Source organism: Zalophus californianus, chromosome 2 (assembly GCF_009762305.2).
Source record: "Zalophus californianus isolate mZalCal1 chromosome 2, mZalCal1.pri.v2, whole genome shotgun sequence".
Classification (NCBI taxonomy): Eukaryota; Metazoa; Chordata; class Mammalia; order Carnivora; family Otariidae; genus Zalophus; species Zalophus californianus.
In genome coordinates this window covers 149,532,128-149,551,560 of record NC_045596.1, presented here as the reverse complement: position 1 = coordinate 149,551,560, position 19,433 = coordinate 149,532,128, and the positions used below count along the sequence as shown (strand labels likewise).

Sequence of the window (19,433 nt, the reverse complement as noted above, 5' to 3'; positions counted from 1 at the left end):
TTAACCTTACCATTTAAACATATAATTATCATGAATTTCATTTATCCTTCATATTAATTATCCTTATATAGAAAAGAGAGTTTTAAATACTTTCAGTTTCTTTTCCTGGAATCTGAAGAAGATGGAGTTGGACATTTCACCACTTTTTTTTTTATTTAAGATTTTATTATTTATTTGTCAGAGAATGGCAGAGAGAGTGAGTGAGCACAAGCAGGGGAATCAGCAGGCAGAGGGAGAAGCAGGCTCCCCGTTGAGCAAGGAGCCCAAAGTGGGACTTGATCCCAGGACCCTGAAATCATGAAGAACCCCCGGGATCATGACCTCAGCCAAAGGCAGCTGCTTAACTGACTGAGCCACCCAGGTGTCCCTACCACTTCTTCTTTTTCTGAAGTTTAGTTTTCCTCCCTTTGCAGCAGATGGTCCAGTCAGCGCAGTATCTGATTGCATGTTCATCAGCATTGCACTTCATTCTGCAGTTATAGGCTTCTAAAGAGCACGTGTATTTAACAAATAAGGTCCTGGCTTTGAAAAGAGAAAAAAATTTATATTAGGTTATATTTTTGATTTTTATCTTTTAATGTCTAAAGTGTTCTATAATAAATTAAAACAACATCAGTAGAGAACTTTCTCAGAAAAAAGTAACAGAAAAAAATACAGAAGAGAAAAGCAGAGATACTGAATAAAGATTAATGAAGATCTTTTCCATAGGGTAGGTAAATGGGGCAGTGAGCTGAAGAGGAGAGTTTTCTATGAGAACTGTTATGGCATATTTCTGTGTAAAATGAATAATTTGTTTAGGGGTAGGGATTCATGATGCAAGAAACAATGTTTGACTTCATGAGTGAAATCTTTAAAAAGTGAGTGGGGATAAAAATCTAGTTGAAAGTGGAGGGGTTAACCTTAAATCAGAATGGAGAGAGGGTAGAGTAAGATAAAATTAGGTGAAGGCATATGGTGGTGGGAAAATGAGGAAGTTATCTCTTGGTACTTTTACTTTCTTGGTGAAATAAAAAGAAATCATCAACTGAGAATAAGGGAACAGAGGAAGCTGAGTCTTGGTTCTAACTGCCCAGTACATTTGGGCTCAAAGCCTTGTCTCCTTCACTGAGGAAATTTCTAAGATTGCACAAACTCCCATAAGTCGTAATTTCTCACTTTGGTTTCTCTCTCTCTCTCTCGGTGTCACATAGGCATTTCCTTCTATCCTTTGCTCCCAAAGAAATCTGTTTTTTTTTTTTTTAAAGATTTAGAGAGAGAAAAAGAGAGAGAGAGAGTGAGCATAGGTGGGGAGAAGGGCAGAGGGAGAGAGAAACTCCAACAGATTCCCTGCCTGACCTGGGGTTCAATCTCATAACCCTGAGATCAGACCTGAGCAGAAACCAAGAGTCAGAAGCTTAAATGACTCGCCACCCAGGCACCCTGAAATCTAAGTTTTATAATGATCATTTCTTACTTTAAAAAATAGTTTTATTACCTGGCTTTCATCCCTAGACACTATAGTTTAGTTTTCTTCTCATTACAATTTTTGATATTCCCTTTAAATCTACAGGTTTAGTTTAGTTTTCTTCTCATTACAATTTTTGATATTCCCTTTAAATCTACAGGTCCTTCCCAAATCCTTTCTTTACAATTTTCCTGTTGAGGAACTTGAGATGTTTAAGCTGTAGTGTTTCCCAGTTTATATATTTCTGATTGCATACTCTTAGAGAATTCAACATGTTCTTGTGTCCTCCATATTTCAGCAGACTGGCAACTGGATTGAGAGGCTTGATTAGACTCATGTTTGATTCCCAGAACCAGGTGTATGGTAGTTGGTGTTGTGTGTCTTATCATGATATGACTGACATGTAAAAGCTGTATATATTTAATTTTTTCAACTTGATACATTTGGGGGCAAGTATACACCTGTAAAACCATCACCACCATTAAGATCATAGATCTAACTATCACCTACCAAAATTTCCTTCCACCTCCATTATTACTATTATTGTTGTGGTTGTGGTAAGAATACTTAGTGTAAGATCTATCCCCTTAGCCAATTGTAAGTAAACAATACAGTATTTTTAGCTATAGGTACTATGTGTATAGTGGACCTTCAGAACTCATTTATCTTGTGTAACTGAAACTTTGTACCATTTGACCAATGACTCCCTCTTTTCTGTACCAGGCCCAGGTAACAACTATTCTACTCTCTGCTACGATGAGGTTGACTTTTTCAGATTCCATATGTAAGTGAGATCATGCAGTATTTGTATGTCTGCCTGGTCATGTCTTCTGCCCATTTCTTAACTGGATTATTTATTTTTTGGGTGTTGAGTTTGATAAGTTCTTTATAGATTTTGTATACTAACCTTTTATCAGATATGTCATTTGCAAATATCTTCTCAGATTCTGTAGGTTGTTTTAGTTTTGTTGATCGTTTCCTTCGATGTGCAGAAGCTTTTTATTTTGATGAAGTCCCAATAGTTCATTTTTGCTTTTTTTCCCTTGCCTCTGGATACATGTCTAGTATGAAGCTGCTATAGCTGAGGTCAAAGAGATTTCTGCCTGTGTTCTCCTCTAGGATTTTGATGGTTTCCTGTCTCACATTTAGGTCTTTCATCTATTTTGAATTTATTTTTGTGAATGGTATAAAAAAGTGGTCCAGTTTCATTCTTCTGCATGTGGCTGTCCAATTTTCCCAACACCATTTGTTAAAGAGACTGTCTTTTTTTCCATTGGATATTCTTTCCTGCTTTGTCAAAGAATAGTTGACCATATAGTTGTGGGTCCATTTCTGGGTTTTGTATTCTACTCCATTGATCTATGTGCCAGTACCATACTGTCTTGATGACTATAGCTTTGTAATATAGCTTGAAGTCCAGAATTGTGATGCCTCCAGCTTTGCTATGCTTTTTCAAGATTATTTTGGCTATTCAGGGTCTTTTGTGATTCCATACAAATTTAGGATTGTTTGTTCTAGCTCTGTGAAAAATGCCTGTAGTATTTTGATAAGGATTGCATTTAACGTGTAGATTGCTTTGGGTAGCATAGATATTTTAACAATATTTGATCTTCCAATCCATGAGCATGAAATGTTTTTCTATTTCTTTGTGTCATCATCAATTTCTTTAGTGTTCTATAGTTTTTAGAGTACAGATCTTTTGTGTCTTTGGTTAGGTTTATTCCTAGGTTTCTTATGATGTGTGGTGTAATTGTAAATGGGATCAATTCCTTGATTTCCCTTTCTGCTGCTTCATTTTTGGTGCATAGAAATGCAACAGATTTCTGTACAGTGATTTTATATCCTGAGACTTTGCTAAATTCATTTATCAGTTTTAGCAATTTTTTGGTGGAGTCATTTGGGTTTTCTTTTCTTAAAAGATTTTTTTAAATCTATCTATCATCTATCTATCTAACATCTATCTATCATCACCATCATCTATCTATTTAGAGAGAGCCAGGGAAGGGGCTGAAGGAGAGGGAGACAGAGAATCTCAAACAGACTGCGCTGAGTGTACAGCCTGATAAGGGGCTTGATCTCACAACCCCGAGATCATGACCTGAGCTGAAAAAAGGACTGGCCGTTTAACTGACTGAGCCACCCAGACAACCCTAGTCAGGTTTTCTACATAGAGTATTATGCCATCTGTGAATAGTGGAAGTTTGACTTCTTCCTTGCTGATTTGCATGCATTTTGTTTCTTTTTGTTGTCTGATTGCTGAGGCTAGAACTTCCAGTACTATGTTAAAAAACATTGGTGAGAGTGAACATCCCTGTTTCGTACCTGACCATAGAGAAAAAGCTCTCAGTTTTACGCATTGAGAATGATATTAGCTGTGGGCCTTTCATATATGGACTTTCTGATGTTGAGGGATGTTCCCTCAATCCCTAAAAAACCCTTTGTGGAGGGTTTTTATCAAGAATGGATGCTTTGTAATATATTTTGGAATCAGGAAGAGTGATACCTCCAGCTTTGTTCTGGCTCAAAATTGCTTCAGCTATTCAGAGACTTTAGTGGTTCCATATAAATTTTAGGATTGATTTTCTTCTTTCCTTTCTTCCTTCCTTCTTTTCATTCTTAAATTTTTGTCTATTCTCAAATTTTTAATCTTTGCTTTAAATATTTCCTTAAACAATGTTTTAGTGTTGTTTTTTTCTATTTATATAAAAAATGACATTGGGATTTTCATAAAGATTTTATTGAATCTGTAGATTGTTTTGGGTGGTATGCATATTTTAATAATATTCTTTCCACCCATGAACATGGGATATCCTTCCAATTATTTGTGTCTTCTTTAATTTCTTTCATTAATATTTTGTAGTTTTCAGTGTACAAATCTTTCATCTCCTAGGTTAATTTGTATTCCTACGTATTTTTTCTTTTGATATTATTGTAAATGGGATTGGTTTCAAAGTTTCTTTTTTGAATACTTTGTTGTTAGTGTGTAGAAATGCAACTGGTTTTTGTATGCTGATTTTGTGCTCTGTAGCTTATTGAATTCTTTTATTACTTCTAACAGTTTTTGGTGGTGTCTTAGGGTTTTCTACATACAAAATCAATGCATTTGTGCATTAAGATAAATCTTTTTTTTTAATTTGGATAACTTTTATTTTTTTACTTGCCTAAGTACTAGTTGAATGTTGAATAGAAATGGCAGAGGTGGGCATCCTTGCCCTGTTCCTAATCTTACAGGAAAAACTTTCAGTTTTTTACTGTTGAATATAAGTGAAGAATTTCTTTTGTTTTTGTTGTTTTGTTTTTTAAGTAGGCTTCATGTCCAGTGTAGAGCCCAACTGGGTCTTGACCATGAGATCAAGACGTGAGCTGAGATCATAAGTGAGGCACTCAACCAACTGAGCCACCCAGGCACCCCTGAAGAATTTAACATTTCTTGTAAGGCATTTCTACTAGTGACACATTCCCTCAAATTTGCCTTAGAAATTTTTTATTTCATAAGTCAGACAGAGAAAGGCAAATACTATATCTTATCATTTATATGTGGAATTTAAATAAAGCTGATCTTATAGAAGCAGAGTAAAGTAGTGATTACTAGGGGCTGAGGGAATAGGGGAAATGGGGAAATAAACTTCCAGTTATAAGATGAGCAAGTTCTAGTGATCTAATGTACAGCATGGTAATTCCAGTTCATAATACTGGATTGTATACTTGAAAGTTGCTAAAAGAGCAAATCTTAAATGTTTTCAGTACCAAAAAAAGAGGTAATTACATGCTGTAATGGAGGTATTAATTAACATTATGGTGGTAACCATTTTGTAATGCATAAGCATATCAAATCAACATATAGTTTACCTTAAACATACAAAATGTTATATGTCAATTATATCTCAATAAAGCCAGAAAAAATAAAATAAAATTTATGCTTAGAGAAGATAGAACAAAAACAAAGCCAAAACAGTTCCCAACTATGTTTCATAATAAGTTGTTCTCAGAGATGTGATTGTTTTGTGTAAAAAAATACAAAACAAAAAACCGTTTGCAATGAAATAAAATTGAAATCTTTGTAAGAAAAAAAGGAAATTATTTCTCTTTCAGTTTTAAGGTATAATTTTTCTGGAAAGAAAAATTCTAGGTTGGTAGAGTATTTTTTTTTCAACACTTCAAATATTTCACTTCACTTTCTTTTTGCTTGCATGGTATCTGAGGAGAAGTTTGTTGTAAGTCTTATCCTTGCTTATCTATAGGTCAGATTATTTTCTATTGCTTTTTTCAAGATTTTGTCTTTTATTTTTCTTCAGGTTGAATATGATATTGCTAAGCTCAGATTTTTTGGTATTTATCCTTGGTATTCTCTGAGTTTACTGGATCTATATTGTGTCTATCTTTAATCTTGGGAAATTCCCAGTCATTATTGCTTCAGTGATATCTTTTTTACTTTTCTCTCTTTCTTCTCTTCCTGGTATTCCCATTAGACGTATTTTACACCTTTTATAATGTTCCTCAGTTACTGGATATTCTGTTCATTTTCATTCTGATTTTGCCTTTCTACTTTGGAAGTTTCTAATGACATTTTTTAAGCTCAGCGGTTCTTTCTTCAGGTGTCTCTAGCCTGTTGATGAGCTGTTGTGTTCTCCCAAAATCTGTTTTCATATTCCAATGCCTAGAACTTCAGAATGTGACCATATTTGGAGACAAGTTTTTAAAATAGGTTAAATTAAAATGAGACCACTATGGTGATCTTGGACTTTTAGATTACAGAACTATGAGAAAATAAATAAATAAATAAATAATAAATAAATTTTTGTTTAAGCCACCAATCTGTGATATTTTGTTATGCAGCCCTAGCAAACTAATACACCCATCAAAGGCATTCTTTATTTCTGTTACAGTGCTTTGATTCCCAGCATTTTCTTTGATTCCTTCTTAGAGTTTCTATCTCTCTGCTTACATTATCCATTGGCCATTGCTTGTTTGTCCTCAGCTAAGGGACCTTAGCATATTAATCATAGTTGTTTTAAATCCCCAGTTTGATAATTCCAACATCTCTGCCATATCTGTGTCTGGTTTTGATGTTTATCCCATCTCTCCAAACTGTGTTTTTGGTCTTTTAGTATGTCTCATAAATTTTTTGTTGAAAGCTGGATGTGATGTAGTGTGTTGAAGGAACTAAGGTAAATAAATCTTTAATGTGAGGTTTTATGTTTCTCTTGCTAGGGGTTAGGCTGTGTTTACTTTTTGCTTCAGCAGTTGCTATTAGAAATTAAAATTTCCTAAGATTTCTTTGCTTTTGTATTCCCAGTTGCCTTTGGATTTCCCTCGAGATGACTTCTTGAATAAGGTCTGAGACATGTAGTTCTTTCAGTTGTATTCCCCTATTGTGATATTTTGGTGTGGGGGCAGAGAAACCATTTTACAGTCCCATGATTAGATATCAGTTTTTTAGTGAGCCTATGCCCTTTAAAGGGCTATGACCTTCACAAATTGTTTCTCAGCAACCCCCCCTTAGGTGAGACTAAAAGTCTGGGGGAGACTGGTTGGGTATTTTCCTTCCCCACCATGGAAGGCTAGAGTTGGGTGTTTCACTTTCACCTGGCCACTGAGACCTTGGTAAAACCCCAGGTGGTTAGGTTCCAGTAAAATAGTTCCTTTTGAGGACTGGCTTTGTTAAGAAGAACAGATTGCTCTGGGTATATTTCAAAATGATTACTTTTGCCTCCTTCCCCTAGAAATATGAAAAGATTTTCTTCCCAGTCATCATTGTGAAAACCTGCTAGTCCTCTGGGAGGTAAAATTCACAGTAGTGTGAGAGCACCCCTAAGTCTGTTTTTCTATTTTTTTATCCTTAGAGTGTCTTTTTTTTTTTTTTTTAATCCTTGGTGTTTTAACTCTCAAATTTATATTGAGCTTCCTACAATTTGTCAGTTACCCTGCTACTGATTCTCATGGATATTGCATCTGGGGTTCTTTTCTTGTAAGTTTTGACTCTCTCTGTATCCACCTGTCTATCTCTCTAATTTTGGGGACTGTGGTTTGCCCTGTGACTTCACTTGTCTGAGGTATCTAAGAAGAGTTGCTGGTTCTCAGTTTGTTCAGCTTTTTTCTTTCTTTCTTTTTTTTTTTTTTAAGATTTTATTTATTTGTTTGACAGAGAGAGACACACAGCGAGAGAGGGAACACAAGCAGGGGGAGTGGGAGAGGGAGAAGCAGGCTTCTTGTGGAGCAGAGAGCCTGAAGCAGGGCTCGATCGCAGGACCCTGGGATCATGACCTGAGCCGAAGGCAGACACTTAACGACTGAGCCATCCAGGCGCCCCTGTTCAGCTTTTTCTTGCTATGAAAATTACAGTGATGGTTCTAAGCTCCTTACATGATAAACCAGAAACCAGAAGAAAGTCTCTATAGCAATTTTAAATTGTTTATATTAAATTTGGAATTATAGTTAAGAGCTTAATGTTGTTTTAAAAGAGCTTTTCAGAAACCCAAGTAGTGTAATTTACATATGTACTTTTTCAGTGGATTGATTGCTGAAATTTATATGAGCTGTTGCAATGAATTTATAGAATACATTTTTAAGGTATTATTTCTATTTACTATATGTAAAAGAAAAGCTCAGGCTTTTAGCAAGTATTTGATGATGTAGTATGTTATGCTTAATTCACCTGTTTCACAAATAGAGCACAGAGATTATATGCTTGCCATGTTTATGGACACTGAAATATACAGTGAATAAAAAGTTCTTACTGTCCTGGAAAGGTGGTAGCAATGAAAGAAGTAGGAGGAGTAAATCCCAAGCATGCAACTCTAACATGATGATTTGCTTTGAGGGTTAATAAATGGTTTAAATTCTTTCAATAATGGCAAATTCTAACATTTATTGGAAGGAAAATAAATCTTCCGATAATCAGCTTTGAATATGCTCAAATGTTGGAATGAAAATTCTGTTCACTTGCTGGACCAGGGAAGACTGCTGTAGAAAGTTTTTTCAACCCTTCATTTTAGTCTGTATGTATCTTTCAGTCTGGAGGAAGTCTTTTCTAGGCAGCATATAGATGGATCTTTTTTTTTTTTTTTAATCCATTTAGACATCCTATGTCTTTTAATTGGAACATTTAGTCCATTTACATTTTAAGTAATTATTATAGGTATGTACTTATTGTCATTTTATTAATTGCTTTCTGGTTGTTTTATAGTTCTCTGTTCCTTTCTTCTTCTGTTGTTTTTTTTTGTGACGATGACTTTTTTAGTGTTATGCTTGATTTCCTTTCTCTTTATTTTTTTGTATCTATTATAGGTTTTTGGTTTGTTGTTACCATGAGGTTCCTATATAACATCCTATGCATATAGCAGTCTATTTAAAGTTGGTAGTTGCTTAAGTTCAGGGATATTCTAAAAGAACTACATTTTTATTCCCCATTCCATGTTTTGTGTATATGATGTGACATTTTACATCTTTTCATTTTGTGTGTCCCTTAAGTAATATTGTAGATATTACTGATTATTACTTTTGTCTTTTAATATTCATACTAGTTTTATAAATGATTGATTTACTACCTTTATTATGTATTTACTTTTACCAGTTAAACTTTTTTCCATTCATAATTTTCTTCTCATTATGGCCTTTTTCTTTCCACTTGAAGAAGAACCTTTAACATTTCTTATAAGTCTGGTTTAGTGGTGATAGACCCCTTTAGTTTTTGCTTGTCTGTGAAATTCTTTATCTCTCTTTCAAATCTGAATTATAGTCTTGCCGTGTAGGGAATTCTTGGTTGGAACTTTTTTCCTCCAGCACTTGGACTAGTTGTGCCACTCTCTTCTGGCTTACAAAGTTTCTGCTGAAAAGTTTGCTTGTAGCCTTATGAGTTTCCTTTGTATATAATAAGTTGTTACTACTTTTAAGATTCTTTTTTTCTAACTTCAACTTTTACCATTTTAATTATAACATGTCCTGGTGTGGGTCTCTTTGGGTTCATCCTATTTGGAAATTTCTGGGAATCTGTATGTCTGTTTCTTTTCTCAGATTAGGCAAGTTTTCAGTCATTATTTCTTCAAATAAGTTTTCTTGCTCTTTCTTCTCTATTTGGTCCCTTATAATACAAATGTTATTACAGTTGATGTTCCAAAGGTCTCTTAAGTTATCTTCACTAATTTATTTTCTTTTTGCTGCTGTGTCTGGATGAGTTCTATTGCTTGTCTTCTAGCTCACTGATCTGATTTTCAGATTCACCCAGTCTGTTGTTGAATCCCCTAGCATATTTTTTAGTTCAATTATTGTATTCTTCATCTCTGTAATTTCCATTTGGAACTTTCTTATATTTTTTATCTCGTCATTGAGGATCTCACTGTCTTTATCCATTCTTCTCCTGAGTTCATCAAGCACCATTATTACCATTACTTTCAACTCTTTACCAAGTAGATTTCTTATCTCTGTTTTACTAATGCTTTTTTTTTTTTTCCTTTTTTGGTGTTTTGTTCTCTCATTTGGAACATATTTGTCTGTCTTCTCATTTTGCCTAATTCTGTGTTGGCTCTATTTAATAGGTAAATTAAGTACCCTTCTTAGTCCTGAAGGATCAGTCTTTGTAGAAGATGTCACCTGGAGCCCTAGAATGCAATCCCCCCTGGCTGCTGGAGTTGCGTGTTCAGGAGGTGTCTCCTGTATGGGCTGTACACACCTGTGTGCTGTGGTGGGATATGTATGTGGTGGAAGGGTGGGTGGGGCTGCCACACATGGCTGCACTGTGGGAGTTGGCCTGACTGTGACACATGGCTATGCTGAGACATGGGTGCTGGCTGAGCTGTTACCTGACCCAACAGTGATGTACAGTTGTTCTACAGGGATTGATGGGGTTCTCAGCTGGGCATGCCCACTGTCCCTAAAAGGCTATAGGGATACTTTCAAAATGTCACATGCCATTGCCAACCTTAGCAAGATAGAATGAGGTCACAAATATAGCCTCAGCTAGTGGCTCCATCCCTGGAAAAGTCCCAGTGGTTGCTTGCTTTTCTGGCAGGTATTGTAAGAATATTAAGTAGGTTTTCATCACATATGGTCCAGGATCTTTTCAAATTGGTGTTTTTGCACTGGGTCCCAGTGTGAATCTGCCATCAAGCCCTTGTACGGGGTTCCAGAGTCAGTCTGCCATCAAGCCCTTTAATAGTGGGTTCTTATTCCCTACAGTTCTATGGTTTTTCTGAAAATAATTCCCATTAGTTTTCAAAGCCCAGTGTTTAGAGGGTTTGTGAAACATCTAAGGGTTGTGGTGCCTGATGTGGAGCACACGTCCCTTTCTTCTCAGGGAAAATTTCCATATTTTTGACATCCCCTCAATTGTGGATCAGCACACCTGGGGTGGGGCTTACTTGGTAAGATGGTGTCTCTGCCTCTCCTACCCATCTTCATGCTGTCCCTTTGGTCCTTTGTTGTGGTGCCCTGTTCATCTAGTTTCCTGGTCTTTTTCAGTGGAAATTAGTACATATATGGTTGTTGTAGCCTTGGGATGGAGTGAATTCAGGATCTTCCTATGCTATCATTTTGAACCCAACTTACATTTTCTTGTTTTTTTTATGGTATTGTGAGTGAGATAGTTTTCTTTATTTCTTCTGATATTTAGTTGCTAGTATATAGAGATGAAACTGATTTCTGTATGTTGATTTTATATCCCGAGTCCTTACTGAATTTGTTGATTAATTCCAACAGTTTTATGGCTGAGTAAGGTTTTGCTTTATATGATTATATCATCTGCAAATAATGACACTTTCACTTAATCTATTCCTATTTGGATGCCTTTTATTTCTTAGTCTTGCCTAATTGATTCAGTTAGGATTTCCAGAACTATATTGAATAAGATCAGTGAGAGTGGAAACTCTTGTCTTGTTCCTGATCTTAGAAGAAAAGCTTTCAACCTTTTATATTTGAATATGGTTTGTTGTGGGTTTGTCATGTGGTCTATATTATGTTGAGGTATGTTCCTTCTATACCAAATTTTTTGAGGGTTTTTTAAATCATTAATAGATGTACTTTGTCAAATAATTTTTCTGCATCTATTGAGAATATCATATGATTTTTTCTTTCATTGTATTAATTTAGTGTATTACATTTTTTGATTTGGATATGTTGAACCATCTTTGCATTTTAAGGATAAATCCCACCCGATCATGGTGTATCATACTTTTAATATGTTGTTTAATTCAGTTTGCTAATATTTTGTTGAGAATTTTTGCATTTGTATTCGTCAGGAATATTGGTCTGTGATTTTACTATTTTTTGTAGTGTTCTGTGTCTGGCTTTCATGTCAGCATAAATTCTGGCCAGATAAAATGAGCTTGGGAGTGTTGCCTCCTCTTCAATTTTTTTGACACTTTAGGAAAAATTGGTGTTAATTTTTCTTTAAATAGCTGGTAGAACTCACCCATGAAGCCATTTGGTCCTGGGGTTCTTTGTGTGAGAAGGTTTTTGATTATTGATTCCATCTTTTTACTTATTATTGATTTGTTCAGATTTTATATTTCTTCCTGATTCGGTCTTTGTAGGTTGTATGTTTCTAGAAATTTATCCATTTTTTTCTAGGTTATCCAATTTATTGGCATATAATTGTTCATAATAGTCTCTTATGATCCAAGTATTTTTGTGGTATCAGTTGTAATGTCTGCTGTTTCATTTTTTATTTTATTTATTTGCAGCCCCTCTCTTTTTTTTCCCTGAAGGTAGTCTAGCTAAAGGTTTGTATATTTTATATTTTCAGAAAAACAGCTCTTCATTTCACTGATCTTTTCTATTTTCTTCTGGTCTCTATTTCATTCATTTCCACTTTAATCTTTGTTATTTCCTTCCTTTGGCTGACTGTGGTCTTCGTTTGTTTTTCTTTTTAGTTCCTTGGATATAAAGTGAGCTAGTTTACTTGAAATATTTCTGTTTTCATTTTTTAAAAATTGTTTTGAGGATAGTTGGCACATAATGTTACATGTTTCAGGTGTATAGCATAGTGATGCAGTATCTCTATATATTATGTTACGCTCACCACAAGTGTAGTTACCATCTGTTACCATACAATACTATTACAATATCATTGACTATTCCCTAAGCTGTGCCTTTTATTACCATACTTATTCTTTCCATAACTGGAAACCTGTATCTCCCACTTCTCTTCACCCATTTTGTCCATCCTCCTATTCCCTTTCTCTCTGGCAACCATCAGTTTGTTCTCTGTATTTATAGAACTGAGTCTACTTTTTGTTTATTCATTTATTTTATTTTTTAGATTCTACATATGAATGAAATCATGATATTTATCTTTCTCAGTCTCACTTATTTCACTTGGCATAATAACCTCTAGATCCATCCATGTTGTTGCAAATGGCAAGACCTCACCTTTTTTTATAGCTGTGTAATATTCTATGTGTGTGTGTCTGTGTGTGTGTTGTGTGTGTGTGACATTTTCTTTGTCCATTCATCTATTGATGGGCCCTTAGGTTGCTTCCATATTTTGGCTATTGTAAGTAATGCTGCAATAAACATAGGGGTGCATATATTTTTTCAAATTAGTGTTTTCATTTTCTTTGGGTAAATACCCAGTAGTGGAATTACTAGATCATATAGTAATTCTATTTTTAACTTTTGGAAGACCCTACATACTGTTTTCCACAGTGCTGTACTAATTTTCATTTCTACCAATAGCGTATGAGGGTTTCTTTTTCTCCATATCCTTGCCAACACTTGTTGTTTCTTATCTTTTTGATTTTAGCCATTCTGATAGGTATAAGGTGATAACTCATTGTGGTTTTGATTTGTATCGCCCTGATGATTAGTGCTGTTGAGCATCTTTTCATATGTCTGTTGGCCATTTGTATGACTTTGGGAAAATGTCTATTCAGGTCCTCTGCCCATTTTTAATTGAATTGTTTTTTTGGTGTTGAGTTGCATAAGTTCTTTATATATTTTGCATATTAACCCCTTATCAGATATATCATTTTGCAAATATCTTCTCCTATTCAGTAGGTTGCTATTTATTTTGTTGATAGTTTCCTTTACTGTGCAAAAGCTTTTTATTTTGATGTAATCCCAATGGTTTATTTTTGCTTTTGCTTCCCTTGCTTTAAGAAACAAATCTAGGAAACTGTTGCTATGGCTGATGTAAAAGAAATTACTGCCTTGGTCCTTTGTAAGATTTTTATGGTTTCAGGTCTCACATTTAAGTCCTTAATCTATTTTGAGTTTTTTTTTTTTAAAGCTTGTATCTTTTACTTATTTTTTGTTTTATATTTGTTTTGTTTTATTTGTTTTTTGTTTTAAACTTAAAATAAATTTTAAAAAAATTATTTTTTGTTTGACAGACAGAGACATAGCGAGAGAGGGAAGTTGGGGAGTTGGAGAGGGAGAAGCAGGCTTCCCGCTGAGCAGGGAGCCCGATGCAGGGCTCAATCCCAGGACCTTGGGATCATGACCTGAGCTGAAGGCAGATGCTTAACAACTGAGCCACCCTAGGCATCCCTCTATTTTGAGTTTATTTTTGTGTGTAGTGTTAGAAAGTGGCAGTTTCATTCTTTTATGTATAGTTGTCTAGTTTTCTTAGTGGCATTTATTGAAGAGACCATATCTTCCTTGTTGTGTATTCATGTCTCTTTTGTCATAAATTAACGGACCATATAAGCAAGGGTTTATTTCTGGGCTCTCTATTTTGTTGTATTGATCTATGTGTCTATTTTTGTGTCAGTATCATACTGTTTTGATTACTATAGCTTTGTAGTATATCTTGAAATCCAGAACTGTGTTATCTCTAGCTTTATTTTTCTTTCTCAAGACTGCTTGGCTATTTGTTTTTTTTTTTTTTGTGGTTTCATACATTTTTTAGGATAATTTCTAGTTCTGTGAAAAATGCTGTTGGTATTTTGATAAGGATTGCATTGAATCTGTGGAATGCCTTGGGTAATATGGACATTTTAACAATATTAATTCTTCCAATCCATAAGCATGGTCAGTTGTGTAGTCTTCAATTTCTTTCATCAGTGTTTTATAGTTTTCAGAATACAAATCTTTCACCTCCTTGGTTAAGTTTATTCTTAGGTATTTTATTCTTTTTGGTGCAATTGCAAATAAGGTTGTTTTCTTAATTTCTCTTTCTGCTACTTTATTAAAGATTGTATTTTTTTTGGAATTTATCAATTTCTTCTAGGTTGTCGAATTTGTTGGCATGTATTTTTCATAGTATTCCCTTATAGTCCTTTGTATTTCTATGATGTCAGTTGTTAAATCTCCTTTTTAGTTGCTGAGTTTACTTATTTGGGTCCTTTTTCTTTTTTTCTTGATGAGTCTGGCTAAGGGCTTACCCATTTTGTTTATATTTTCAAAGAACCAACTTTTGGTTTAATTGACTTTTTTCCTAATTTTTTTTTTAGTCTCTATGTCAATTATTTTTGCTCATATGGAACCACAAAATACTTTGAACAGCCAAAGTAACTTTGGGAAAGAAAAGCAAAAAACAAAGCTGGAGGCATCCCACTTCCTGATTTCAAAATATTACAAAGCTGTAGAAAGATTTAATTTTGTAAAGATGCCAGCTCTCCCTAAACTGATCTCTAGATTCACTGCACTCTCAATGAAAATTCTCACTGAATATGTTTGTATGTGTACTTGAATAGCTTATTCTAAAGTTTATATGGAAGTTTAAAGGAGTGAGAATATTCAAGACAGTCCTTGAAAAAAAGAAAATGTAGGTATCTTTCTCTACCATATATGAAGATATCATAAACTGTCATTAATTAAAATAGTGTATTATTTGTACCAAGAGAGACAAACAGAACAAGACACAGAGTAGATAGCCTAGGATATACACTAGGTTTATGACAAAAGGGCACTGTAAGTCATTGAGAAAAAAATTTTTTTCCAAGAAAGGTTGTTGGATCAATTAGCTACATATATGATAAAAACAAATTTCAGAATAAATTTTGACCTCAATTTCATGAAAATCAATACCAGGTGGAGATTTGCAATCTAAATTTGACAGGCAAAATAATAAACCTTTTGGAAGATAAAGCATTTTGAGGAAGATATTCAGAGAATACCTTTATGACCTTTAGGTGAGAAAGAACACAAAAAAGCCCAAATTAAAAAAAAGTCTGATGAATTGGACTGTGTTGACATTAAAAATTTATTTTTATAAAATGACATCATAAAGGAGGTAAAAAGACAAGCCATAGAGCAGAAGATGGTTTTTAAAACATGTAATAAAGCATTTGCGTCCAGAATTTATAGTGAAACCCTACAGATTGCTGAGAAAATAACAAATAACCCAATGGGATAATGGACAAAATAATTGAAAGGTACTTTGGGAACTGGTATTAAAATGGCAAAAAAACCAAATGAAAGTATCTTCAATCTTATTACTAATATAGGAATTTGAATGTAAAGTGCATTCAATTGCGACCATAGTTTGCTGAATGGCTATAATTTAACACCTTGATCATATAAATTGTTAGTGGGGATGTGGGCCAATAAGAGCTGTTCTTCACTGCTGAAGATAGTGTAAATTTGTTCAACTGCTTGGGAAACTCTTTGGCATTATTTCCTAAAGTTGAAGATACACATGTTCTATGAAAAAAGTTTAATTCCTAGGTATATACCTGATAAGTATGTGTTCATATATACAACAAGAATTATTGAGCAAAAATTCATAGCAGTAATAGTATTTATAGCAGCCAAATCCTAGAAACAATCTAAATGTTCATCAACAGTAAAATGAATAAATATACTGTGGCATATTACTATGATGGAACACTATATAGGAATAAAAACTAATGAACTTCAGTAGTACACAGCAACATAGTTGAATTCCATGCATGTCATATGGAGTAAAGTAAGACAGTTACAATATCATTTCATTTGTATAAATTTTAAAGCAAGGTGACAAAATTAAACAATAGTGTATAGATATATGTGCTTAGGTGACAGAATCCTAATATATATTCTTGCAGCCAGAATCCTAATGTTTGGTTGCCTACCATTCTTCTAGATATCCTAGGCATAAATTTGTATTAGTTTAAGCCAATGATAGTGTTCTCTATTTCTTTGCCCGTGATTAGTTTGAGGGTGGGTATGCAATTCATTCCTGGGGAAATTCTGAGAAAGTATTCCTTGTCAATAAAGAAGAAATGTACTCCTTTTACTTTGGTGTAATGTGGTGGATCTGGATATGACGTTCAAAACAGTGACAGGTATCTTGCGACCATAGGAAAAGCTAGTCAAGGATAAATCTGACTCTTTTCCAATACTTGATATTGTGGATGATCTGCTGCATTAGCCAATTTCAGAATTGTCTGAACTTTGGACTTCTTATCTGCAATAATATATTTTCTTTATTGTTTAAGCCAGTTGAATCTGAGTTGTTTGTTGCTTGAACCTGAAAACATACTCACTGGTACAGCAAGCGTTTACAGTAAAATATAAAAAAAAAAAAAACCCTCACAGAATGGGAGAGGATATTTGCAAACCTATGTCTGATAAAGTTTTAGTGTCCAGAATATACAAAGAACTGGCATCTCAATAATAAAAGACAACCTAATTAAAAAAGGAGTAAAGGATTTGAATAGACATTTTTACAAAGAAGATATAAAAATGGCCAATAAAACATGAAAAGATGATCAATATCATTAAGTAGCAAATTAAATACAAATTAAAACTACAATGAGATATTGCTATAGCAACTAGGATAATGATAATAACAAAGACAGACAAAAGCAAATGTTGGTGAAGATGTGGAGAAATTGGACCTTCATGCACAGCTGGTGGGATTATAAGATGAAGCATGCAGCTGCGGAAAATTGTTTGACAATTACTCAGAAAGTTAAACATAGTTATTTTTAAAAAAGATTTATTTATTTGAGAGAGCGAGCAAGGGGAGGGGCAAAGGGAGAGAGACAAGCAGACTGCACACTGAGTGGGGAGCCCGATTCAAGGCTCGATTCTAGGACCCCAAGCTCATGACCTGAGCCAAAATCAAGAGTCAGATGCTTAATCGACTGAGCCACACAGGTGCCCCTAAACATAGTTATTGTATAACACAGCAATTCTATTCCAAGTTATATATCAAGAGAATTGAAAATATGTCCACAAAAAAACTTGGCTTTAAGTGTTCACAGCACATCATTCATAATAGCTCCAAAGTAGAAACAATCCAAATGTCCATTAACTGATGAATGGATGAGTAAAAGGTAATGTATCCATTCAATAGAAAACCATTCATCAATTGAAAGAAATTGAGCACCGAAGCATGCTACCTGGATGAATTTTGAAAAACATGCCAAGTGAAAGAAAACAGACTCTAAGGGTCACATATTGTTTGATTATATTAAATATCCAGAATAGGTAAATTGATAGAGACAGGAAGTAGATTAGTGGCTGCCAGGGTCTGAAGGGAGGGGAGGATGGGGAATGACTGTTAATGAACATGAAGTTTCTTTATGGGGTGATGAAATGTTCTGGAATTAGATAGTGGTGATGGTTGCACAACTTTATGAATATATAGGAAACCACTGAAATGGTATACTTTAAAAGAGTGAATTTTATCTCATTAAATACATAAAAAAACAAGAACAATGAGGGGAATCTTGAATTGCCAGCTATTAAAATGTGCTCTAAGGTAATGGGTGCATCAGAAGAGATAGGCAAGCCCATAGATAATAATATAAATCCCATTTATAAATCCAATGATTAATATATTTTTATTATATATTATTGGTGAATTTAAAAATTAACTTGGGAAGGTTAGATTGATTATTCAATAATATGCCTGTATAATTGGTCATCTGGATAGTGTTAAGATGGAATCTTAATTCCCATCATACACAAAGTCATTTCTACTGAGGCCCTTACCAAGATTGGTGATCAGAGTTCTGTGAACCACAGATAATGATGCGGCAGCCTCCTCTTCACCCTTGGCCATTCTAATCATCACTCACTTCCATTGTTTCAATTTCCCAAGTTTCCTGTGTTCTGTGAAAAACCTCTCACCATCTTTGGATCAAACAATAGTCCTCAAGTTAGAGTTCAAAATAAGTGAAATCACTGAAGGGGACCACCTTATGAATATGTCCTTAGCAGCAACTCTCCATTCCTGTTAGGGCCAAAGCACTCCTTGACATTCTTCATTGTGTGGTATGATCTGCACCTGACTAATTTATTTTCAAATTCTTGGAAGACCTTTTATTCTCTCTCATTTATATTTTCATATCTCTGCAATGAAAGATTTCTGTCTTACCTTGAGGAACTATGGACAGCAAAGCAAGGACTCCAAGGATGGAATGCAAGACCCTCATGGTTGAATAACTGGAGAGAATCAGTAGCTGTGATGAAGAGAACTTCTTTGTATATTTAGTACTCAAGAGATGAGTTGCTGTATGATTATTGAACCTTTTAGTAGCAAGAACATTTCTGTGTTCCAATGAACCTTTATATCAGGAGACAGCATGCAATGGACATGACTATCAGTCATTCAAAGTACATTTGTCAAATGTTGACAGGTTGTAGGCAAAGACAGTAGGATGCACAGCACTTACAGAGGAGGGGCAGCCATAATGAAGGAAGAGGAGAAAGTCTGTGAAAAACCATTATCTTATGGCTCCTGGCAGAACTGTTAAAGGTTAAGGCATTTCCAGAGTTAAAGTATTCCAATTTATTTCCTCAGGAGAAACATTATTATAACAGCATGTCTATTTATTGATATATTTTGGAATGTATCTTACCAGACTTAAGCAATGAAATTACATCTGAAAAACAAACTGAGGTTTCTGGAGGGGAGGGGGGTGGGGGGATGGGTTAGCCTGGTGATGGGTATTGAGGAGGGCACGTTCTGCATGGAGCACTGGGTGTTATGAACAAACAATGAATCATGGAACAGTACACCAAAACAAATTATGTAATATATGGTGATTAACATAACAATAAAAAATTAAAAAAACCATATATACAGGCTGAGAGATAAAAAAAAAGCTTCTATTTGATT

At 34.5% G+C, this 19,433-nt stretch overlaps 1 protein-coding gene across 1 annotated transcript; it reads right to left on the bottom strand.

The window, feature by feature from the left end:
- Positions 1–367: 367 nt before the first annotated feature.
- On the bottom strand, positions 368–18,747 carry LOC113924103 (beta-defensin 43-like). The gene is made up of 2 exons (XM_027597404.1): positions 18,690–18,747; positions 368–522 (listed from the first exon to the last, which is right to left on the bottom strand). Exons 1-2 carry the CDS (start codon positions 18,745–18,747, stop codon positions 368–370), a joined length of 213 nt encoding a protein of 70 aa, XP_027453205.1.
- Between the last annotated feature and the right edge of the window lie 686 nt (positions 18,748–19,433).

Excerpts from the sequence above, each read along its gene's own strand:
- LOC113924103 (XM_027597404.1), bottom strand. The coding sequence starts at position 18,747 with ATGAGGGTCTTGCATTCCATCCTTGGAGTCCTTGCTTTGCTGTCCATA. Across the intron at positions 523-18,689 it reads GCTGTCCATAGTTCCTCAAG|CCAGGACCTTATTTGTTAAA; the intron begins GTAAGACAGAAA and ends CTCTTTTCAAAG.